This window comes from Pteronotus mesoamericanus, unplaced genomic scaffold (assembly GCF_021234165.1).
Source record: "Pteronotus mesoamericanus isolate MK-2021 breed Mesoamerican mustached bat unplaced genomic scaffold, CSHL_Meso_final scaffold_507, whole genome shotgun sequence".
Classification (NCBI taxonomy): domain Eukaryota; kingdom Metazoa; phylum Chordata; class Mammalia; order Chiroptera; family Mormoopidae; genus Pteronotus; species Pteronotus mesoamericanus.
In genome coordinates this window covers 11,815,050-11,824,895 of record NW_026555319.1, presented here as the reverse complement: position 1 = coordinate 11,824,895, position 9,846 = coordinate 11,815,050, and the positions used below count along the sequence as shown (strand labels likewise).

The following is a 9,846-nucleotide window of genomic DNA, read 5'->3' as shown; positions in this document are numbered from 1 at the left end:
GAATTTTATTAGGCTCACATATCATTTCAATGTTTCTTGATCCAGCATACTGAAATTTGGAGATTTCTCATAAAAGTCCAAATGCCTGTCTTGAAAATTGTGAGAGATCCCATATCAAAAAAAAAAAAAAAAAAAAAAATCAGCTACAGCTGAGTAGACGCTGTCCCCTTTCTGCACAGGGCCTGTGCCCCTTACTCTGCCACTGTCCTCCCCGCTTCCTGTTTCACTCTTTTGTGTTCCCGGTAGGAAATTAACTATCGATCCCAACCTTATAATAAAACTGTACTTAATTTTAATTAACCCGAGTCCAATAGCCATTTTTTGCAATTAAAACAGCTTTGATGAGAACTCTGTGACAAGGCTTCTCTTTGCCACCCCCATCCCACTACCACTGTCTTCCTTCTTCCACGCTAACAGAATCCCAATTTTCTTTCAAGAGGCCGTGCACATCCCTTGATTGTGTGGGAAGTAGGCCCTTCCTTCCCCAGCGCAAGGGAAGGATTTGTGCTGGGATGGGCAGGGGACCCAGGTCTGACCAATGTGAAGCAATGGCAAACCTGCCGAAGGGCTTCCCTTTTAACCAAAACCAACAGACCAGTTTGAAGGAAGACCTTTTGTGACTGCTCCTTCCCCATTCTACCTCTGTTGAAAATAACAATGATGGCCGGCACTTCAGCAGCCATCTTGTGACCATGAGGTTTCAAATGGCCAATATGCAGAAGATGGCAGAGCAGAAAGGCAAAAAGAAGTTGGGTCTTTGATGACATTGTTGAACTGCTGAATCTTTCCTAGAACTGCCTGACTCTGGGCTTGTTGTTAAATGAACAATTAGTATTTTAATGGTTTAAGCTTCTATTGACTAGTTTTACTGCTGCTTGCAGCTCACAGTATCCAGTCCTTGGATGTTTATCAGTAGTAACTAAGGGAGACTCTGAATCTCATTCTTCCAGGCTCTCTGTTGCTTAATATGATTTAAAAACAATCAATGCCCATACTCGTTTCAAGGTCTCTCCTTAAGATAGTCTTTCCTCTAATTGCCAACACCACCAGGGTCATTTATGTATCCCCAAGAATATTTGTAATAAGGGAAAGAAACTATATAACTCTGGTTACATTGAACATCTTTTGCCATTTTCTGAAATCTTACCTAACGTGCAGAGAAATAGATGATATTTCCATTAATGGAAATGGGAGCTTTTGGAGAGCTCAAAATTAGATACAAATGTCCTCAGCTAAAGGCTTGGGCATCTTTTGTGGCAGCTCTTGTGTCATTCAATAATAATGATTTTTTTTAAGGGGCAGGCAATTTAGAAGGCAAGAATTTTTAACTTTCACTTTCTCAAGAAGAGAGAGCTCTCACTCGCAAGCCTCTTCACCCCCAGCCGCTGGAAGACATTTCGGCCCACCAAGCACTCTTTCTCCACCCCAGCCCCCAATTCCTCCAGGTTATTTGAGGGTAAAGGGAGTGGGCATGTTCATCCGGCAGTGTCTGGCCAGCTGGAAGGCAAAAAGACAAGCGAAAGCTCTGTGTTACCCGGGAGAGCTCAGCAGACCAGAAGTAATTAGAGCTATAGCCACTCAGGGTTCAAGGATACTCCCACATTGCCAGGGAGAGGTGGGCTGCCAAGCTGCTTCCTCTCTGACTGACTGCTTGGGCCAAGGGGGCTGCAGCCCATATTCCAGGTACACAGGATTCTTTGCAGGTGACCTAGGACATGAACCTGAAGAAGTTGCCCACTGTGACCTTGACACCATTAGAAGAAAGTATGGCCTTCAACAGACTCAAAGTCACAATGTTGGCAGCCAACTGTATAATGTTTCCCCTTCATGGGAAAGATGATCATATTATTAAAGTGTCGAGATGACCCTGGATGGACAGTTGGAGAGACCATTGGGCCAAACTGTCACTAGGACATTATGACAAATGAACAAAATTTGCCCCTTGCGATGTCCATCACCAACATGTTTTAATAAGAGATGAACGTACACATTTGGCTTCCTCGCAACATTGACTTCAAGCAGATATCTCCAAGCAGAGGGTCAGTCTTCTCTGGCCTTTGATGGGATCCAGCAGCTTCCTCCCTCCTTCTCTAGGTCCCCTGCCTTCAAGACAGGGAAAAGGCTCCTGCAAACCAAATCCAGGCGGTGGATGTTGTCAGCTGAGACATGGTGTCAGCCCTTCCTTCCAAGGCCAACCCGAAACCGAAATGACCTCCTTTCTCTTCCTTTGGAAATGTGCACGTTTCACACATCCCATTCCTCCCCACCCCATGGCATCCCTGTTGTGGGTTCTGTTGCCGGAATCCCAGGAGCTGCCTCTGTGTGAAGACCAAGCCGACCCTTGATAGCAAGGGTGGTGGGCATAGCATCTTTTCGTTTTCTCTGTCTGTTTAGCCATCCACCCAAGCTCAAGATCTCAAGTGCTGAGACCTGAGTTAACTGTTTTCTTTCCCCAAGAGTCACCAATCCACCCAGCCGAGGAGGGGGCAAGAAAACAAGCCCTGATGTGGCCTTCGCTGCTTCCAAACGGGCGGCCCCTGTTTGGACTTTGGGTTTGATTCTTGCCTTTCTTTCACCTTAGTCCCCAATGCCCAGCGTAACAGCTTTCTGGGGTTGTCATCAGCTGTCCCCTTGGACACATTTGGATCCCCTGGAGCCAGGGACAGCAACTCCAAAGGGGGCCAGGTGGGGCATGTGGCTCAAGTTCAACTGCATGTCCATCTGCCGGAGTCACCGGAAGTCAGGCCCTTCCTGGGGAGGCAAACCGAGAGGCCCCTTCCCCGGGAGAATTTCTCAGACCCAAGAACAAGCTGCTCAGGCCACACCCACGTCACCTGCAATTTCAAACAAGAAAGCTGGGGGCCTGGGGTGCAGGAGAAACCTACTGAACAGGTTTGGATGGTAGGCAGCAGGTCTTACAGGCTCTGGGCCTGGACTGTATCTACGGAGATCTTTTGGTGGCTGTTTACCAGGGGTGTGGACCGGCTAACTCTGGATGGCGTCTGGCTGGTGACCGGTGTCACCAGGCACTCCTTGTATGGCGGTTTCCCATGCAGATCCACAGCTTATTAACAAACCTCCCCCCACACATACAGAAGACCCCCGGAGCAAATGCCTCCCCATCGTGGGTGGGTCTGAATGAAAATGAGCAACCGGGGTCCAGGTTGTACTCTCGGGTGAGTTCTTGGCGTCGGCAGTGACGGTCGGTGCCCCAAGCGGGCTCCACCAGCTCCCCGCACTCCACAGCCTCAAAGACCAGCTCAGCCCCCAGGGGTCACTACTCCTGAGAGCCAGAGTTCGACCTGGTGACGCCCGTGCCGTGCGTCCCTCGGCCGACCATCTCCTGGCCCCACTCCCGGTGGCTGGATTCCTGCAGTCCGCGGCCTTTGGTCTCGATGGGCAAAAAGCAGGAGGCCACAGCAGCCAGGAGGCAGCAGCCACTGTAAACTGCCAGCGTCAGGTACACGGAGGATTCCAACATCACCTGGGGGAGGAAGACGCAGGTCAGTGAGAGCATCCACCGTTCTGAATGGACCACCAACCATTCAGATGATGCTGATAGGGCCAGGCCCTCCTGCAGGCGCTGTCTGCTTGTCCCCTTTAGTCCTCATGACAGCTCCATGAGGTAGGTCCTTTGTCCCCATTTTACAGAGGGAAAAACTGAGGCCCAAGGAGGCTTACGTACCATAACCGAGTCCATACAGATACTAAGGATGGGGCTGGGATTTGAACCCAGACCCCATCAGGCCCAAGAATCTGTATTCCTTAGAACCACACTCTCTGCTGGAGCGCCACTCCTGCTGACTTCGTAGCTGGATGGCACCAGGCAAACCACACAGCAGGGCTGAACCTCGTTTCCTCATTTGGCAAATGGGCATAAGGGCAGTGTCCACTTCCTAATGAGAGGATACCTTAGCAGCACTTGGCACCACGCGGGCACATGGCAAGCTCTCAACCAGTATTAGTTGGCAGTAACATACAATGGCTGAACACAATAGCGCGGAACAGAACTGTTCGGCTGAAACACGTGTTGGAATTCTATGTACATGAAACATCCAGATAGGAAAATCCACATAGACGGAGTGCAGATTGGGGGTTGCCAGGGGCTGCAGGGAGAGGGAAATGGGGAGTGACTGTTTAATGTGTACGGCTTTATTTGGGGATGATGAAATGTTTTGGAAGTAGCTAGATGGGGTAGTTGCACAACACTGTGAATGTGCTAAATGCTACTGGATTGTTCACTTTTAAAATGGCTAATTTTTGTGTGGTGTGGCTTTTATCTCAAATTTTAAAAGTGATAAAAAGAAGAAATAATAAATTAGGTATTTAAAAGGCAAAAAGATTTCAAAATAAGATCCCTAAATCTGGTTTAAAATGCTTCAGGACACACATAGAGTTGCAAAATTCTACAGCTATACCTAATCATCCAACTCAGAAACCAGGGACGGGGCGTTTGCTTCCCACAAAGTCACATTGGCTTACTTCTTTTCATCCAAACTATTTTTGATGAAGTTACATGACCCCGCTGGGGTCTTCTGCGTGGGAAAGACCTGGGTTTGGTTCCTGGCTTCTCTGCTCCCCAGCCGTGTGGCCTTGAACAAGTCCCTTTACCCTTCTACGCTATTCTCCTCTGTGAGCAACATGTCCTTTCTCTTAATATAATGCATACAGAGGGCTCTGCGGAAGACTTGGCATATGGTAGCTGCTTGCCACGTGCCAGCTTTTGTCACACACACCGGCCCCGGTTTTGGGGGCGACACCTACCTGCGCAATGAAGGGAGTGATGAGCGCGCCCACTCTCGCCATGCCACTGCAGGTGCCCAGGCCCAGCGCGCGCGTCGCCGTGGGGTACACCTGAAACACAGCCGCCAGATGTGGCCTTGAAAAAAGGCAGGTCCTTCTTCCTGCTCCAGCTCAGGGATGACGGGACGGACCCTCAGGGGCGGGCCTGATGTTAGAGAGAACCCTCAGGCGTTCGTGGCCCCACTAAGGGGTAAGATACTGGGGCGAAGATTCTTACCCCAAAGGAGATAGGAAGTTCAACTGAGAAAGAAGGCGAGGGGCTGAGCTGTGGGTGGGAACCCAGTAAGGGGGTCCTTCTGCCCTGGCAGTCGCCAAAGACTCCGCCATGAACTCTGTTCAGTGTCTAGTTACCGTCCTGACCCCCGCAGTTCACCCTGAAGCATTGGTCATGGACTTTCAGGGTATTCCACAAAGGGAGAGTTCATATACTATATATGTACTATGTAGTATAATACAGTTTACATGGTTTCTCAGTTCATACCCAGGAGTGTCCCTGGGCCTGGCTTTCCTCTGGGCAAAGCGAGACAGGGCTGTGCATCTCCCAGGACACAGTGAATAAAATGTGGACATGTCTTCCCCACTCCCTCCCCCCGTCTGCTGGCTGGGAGGAGGGCTCTGAGGCTCTAGGGCAGGGTTTTTCAACTCGGGCACTGTGGGGGTGGGGTGGGGGGACTGTCTTGTGCACTGGAGGATGTTTAGCAGCATGTCTGGCTTCTACTCACTAGACGCAGTCACATTTCTGCACCTGCCATTCCAGCTGTGACAACCTAAAATGTCACAGGGGACAATCGAGATTGCTGAATGTCCCCTGGGAGGCAAAAACCACCTTTGGTTCACAATCGGGATGAGGGAGGCACAAGATGCAAGGAGCCTGGGTCCCTGAATTGCGGTGGGGAGGACAGCTGTCTGTCAACTCGGAACCGTCATGTTGGATTGTTTCGTGAGAAACTCTGGTTGTGCTGGCACATTCTCTTTGGGGGAGTTATTTGTTACAGGAAGTGGCATGCCTCTAACAAACACCATGCTCGGTGTAGAAAGCTTAAAAAGAAGGAAAAGCCTGAGGAGGAAAAATGCTCATGCACGATTCCGACGCTCAGAGACCACTGTCACATGTTCATCTGTATCTAGTTTTCCTGCGATTGTACACATACAGTCCTTCTTTTATGTATTCATGCAACAAACATTTTTTGAATGCCTACCATATGTATTTATATATGATATTTTAATTCACTTAATTATATAAGCAACATAGAAATATACTCTTGTAAAAAACTAAATTCCCTATTAACATACTCCTTCTCTCAGGAAAATTCTCCCCATAGAACTCCACTATTATGAAGTTGGAACATATCCTCCCAGGTCTGTTAAAAAATATAGGTATAGAAAATATGTAGCAGTGGCCCTGACCAGCGTGGCTCAGTTGGTTGGGCGTTTCCCACAAAGCTAAAGGTCACCGGTTTGATTCCCGGTCGGGGCACATGCCTGGGTTGTGAGCCCAGGCCCCCAGTTGGGGGCATGTGAGAGGCAACTGATCAATGTTTCTCTCACACATCATTGTTTCTCTTCCTCTTTCTCTCTCCCTTCCCTTCTCTCTAAAAATAAATAAAATTTTTAAAAAAGAAAAAATATATATAGCATTGTTTTTAAAATATAGATGGTATCATTCTATACATATTGGTCTGAAACTTGCTTTTTCCATTCAGGAATATGCCTTAAAATCCTACCCACATCAGTGTACAGACAGCTACCTGCCACCTCCTTCTTGTTAACCACTATAACTGCATTCTACAGTGTTTGCTTCCACTTTACAATTCAATAGAGATTGATGCATATTATATTAAGTTAAACTTAATATATATATACACATACATATTATAATAGAACTATATATCCTATTATATAATAATAAATGTAATATGTGATTTATATGGTTATATATGTTAATATATCAATTAATAATTAACACATTATATAATTATATAGTATAGTAAAGTACAGTATATATCATGTGGAGGATATATAATATATAAGTATAATATATAGCATGTACATATACTATATAGTATAACAAGTATAGTATATAAAATATACTATAGATATATACTATATAGTATAGTACAATATATAGTATACAGTAAAGCACAGTATATAACATATAGTACATACACTACATGGTAAGTAGAGTATATAACATACACTGTATATGTACTATATAGTATAATACAGAGTGCAGTGCAGTATGGTATAGCAGCTGTTAAAAAGAATGAAGTAGATCCATACGTTCTGTGTTCATTGTCTTTCTCCTTTCCCTCCAGAGCATCTCTCTACCCTTTCCCACCTGATTCTCTACCACATGGGCTTTGTGGCCCATGTGGACCACAAAGAGCTTCCTTGGCCCTCCAGCTTACTGCTTGGTTCAGCCAATGGGAAGCCCCAGTGGAGGATGGGCAAGAGGTGGGAGAGAGAGGCTGGGGTATGTATTTTCTTGCTCCTTCCTTTCCAGATTGTCTCAGGCCACCTGTGTCCTGTCACTAAAGGTCACAGCTTCGCTCTACACAACTTTCTCCTGGGACCCTGTAATACCCCTTCTCTGCTCTTGGATGGCAACATTGTCCCCAGCCACCTCCCCACCAGTGTAAGCTCTGCGGTGCTGCTCTGAGGTTTTGTAGTTGCCCTAAGCCCCGCCCACACCATTGCAATTAGGCCCTTTACTACACTCTCCTCCATCGCTCAGTTACTCAATTTCACATACGCACTAACATATATTAATAGACGCTTAGAAAAAACCCTGGAAGAACATACATTGAACTATCCAAGAAGGATGTCTCTTGCAAAGGGGAATGGGGGTCCTCTAACTTTTGGTCGATACAGCTCTGCATCATTTTGAACTTTTACCCTAACATAAGCTTTTATAAGCAGAAAAAAAATTATAGAAACCTGGCCTGAAATAACAAAGGGCCTCAGAGCCGCCACTCAGACCCAAGGACAAATTTCATACCAAGCAGCCCAGGCTGGGCGTTTCCGGAGACAGATCTCCCTCCCTCACCGCCCCGCTGCTCCCCGACACCGATCCTACCTCGGGCGTGTAAACATAGGCCGCTTGGAAGCCTCCAGAAATAAACGCTCTTGCAATGAAGAGTAACAGGGTGAGCATAGTTCTAGGGAAAGAAAAATAAAATGAGCAGGCATTTTTTTTTCTGTCAACTCATTTCCGTAAAGTTCTACCTATCCAGGCAGAATTTACACCCCAGAAATTGGCAAAGCGCACCCCAACTCAACACATACTGATGCAGGCAGGCATGCCTTCATAGCTCAGTGCCCTCTCTAACGGCCTGCTTTTAAAAGTTTATCATTCTCCAAAGCACCAGGCTGAGAGATGGAAACATCTGTGGAGCCCAGGCTGGGGGCAAGGCTGGGGGGAAGTGATATAATCAGAAGTCCAGGCAGGACCCAGTGGGGCAAGTGTTGAGCCAGGAACCAGCTGAGGCAAGGAAAGTAAACGTCTATTTGGTATTTTTAGGATAATCTTGATCCCCAACCTTCTGTTCCATTGTTCCCGTAAATGTCTTGGAATGTCAACATTTTATGGTCTAAGCTATATCTTCAGACCTGCCACAGATTTCTCTCCGGGTTTTGTCTGGGGCCTCTCACAGGTCAAGACAGGCAATTCCTCTCTTGAGGCAAAAATATGACCAATTCCATATTTTGAGCCAGAATGGGATAATAAAACAGGGCCTATTTAAAATATTTCCGTGGAACAAAAGAACACTTCTAACCCATACATAAATCAAACAGCTCTCTGCGTGATCTCATTGGGAGATGCTGTCAAAGGTCTAAATGTGACTGTATTGGAGTTAAACCTGGATCGAAGTGTCTTCCAGTTCCCACGCCCATCAGAGGCTCCCCAACCTTGAGCCTGATCTTTTGATCAGTTTTAAGGCAGCCAAGAGCCTCAGTCCTAGTGAGGGGCTGGAAGGAATTCCTTAGATGACCCCCAGGGGGTGCATTCCCCAACCTGCAGGCCCGAAGAGCCCCTGACCACGACCTGAGAAATAAGCCTACCGGCCAGAGACCTGGTCTCACCACCCACCTGCCAACACAGATAAACAGCAGGAGGCTGCAGAAAGAGAAGACGGCGAAGCACAGAGCCATGGTCTTCTTGCGGCCCAGGCGGTCAATGATCCATAGAGTCACAAGGACACCTGGAAGGGAGCACAGCATCATGGCCAGCAGCTTCTGAGGTGGCTTCCAATGACCCCCACCTCCTGGTACTCACACGCTCTACAATCCCCTTGAGAGGGGGCCACGCCTAGTGACTCGCTTCTAATGACTAGAATACAGCCCAAGTGATGGAAGGCTGCTTCTCATGTGTTTGCCTTGTGGGCCACCTGGCAAGGAACTGAAGGTAGCCTCTGGTCAACAGCCAGGGAGGAACTTGAGACCTTCTGCCCCATGACCCTGGAGGAATTAAATCCTGCCAACGACCATGTGAGTGAGCGCGGGAACAGGTCCTGCCGCAGATGAGCTTTCAGATGAGATGCAAACCCTGGCCCAACACCTGCACTGCAGCCTTGAGAAATACACTTGCCCTGGGGCAGGGCGCTCAGGTAAGCCACTCCCAGGTTCCTGTCCCACAGAAACTGTAATAGATACATGTTGCTTTAAGCCCCCCAAACCTGCGATGATCAGTTATACAGTAATGGATAACTAATGTAGGCACCAAGGGGAGCCTGGATAGCGGTATTCAGTGATTCCAGGTGGTGGACACCTGGGACAGGAGTCAGAAGCACATGGGCTGTAAGGCCCCATCTGTCCTCTGACTTGCTGTGTGGTCTTGGGTTAGTCCCTTGCCTTCTCTGAGCCTCAATATCTTCATCTGTAAAATGGAATTAAATAAAAATAATGCTCCCAAACTCTGTGGAGGCAATATAACATAGAGCTTGTTATTATCGATAATAATAATTAAATCTGGGTCAAGCGTTATTTACATCTCTTATCTTATTTACATCTATTACATCGTTTCTGCATTTATTCAATCCATAC

At 47.4% G+C, this 9,846-nt stretch overlaps 1 protein-coding gene across 1 annotated transcript in view; it reads right to left on the bottom strand.

Moving 5' to 3' along the window:
* Positions 1 to 1,955: 1,955 nt before the first annotated feature.
* Positions 1,956 to 9,846, bottom strand: part of SVOP (SV2 related protein) — a 48,686-nt gene continuing 40,795 nt past the window's right edge. Inside the window, exons 13-16 of the mRNA XM_054594382.1 lie at positions 8,894 to 9,005; positions 7,880 to 7,961; positions 4,765 to 4,854; positions 1,956 to 3,484 (exon numbers count right to left, since the gene is read on the bottom strand). Of these exons, the coding sequence (XP_054450357.1) occupies positions 3,278 to 3,484; positions 4,765 to 4,854; positions 7,880 to 7,961; positions 8,894 to 9,005 (491 nt within the window). The 3' untranslated portion in view covers positions 1,956 to 3,277. The remainder of the gene's footprint in view (positions 3,485 to 4,764; positions 4,855 to 7,879; positions 7,962 to 8,893; positions 9,006 to 9,846) is intronic.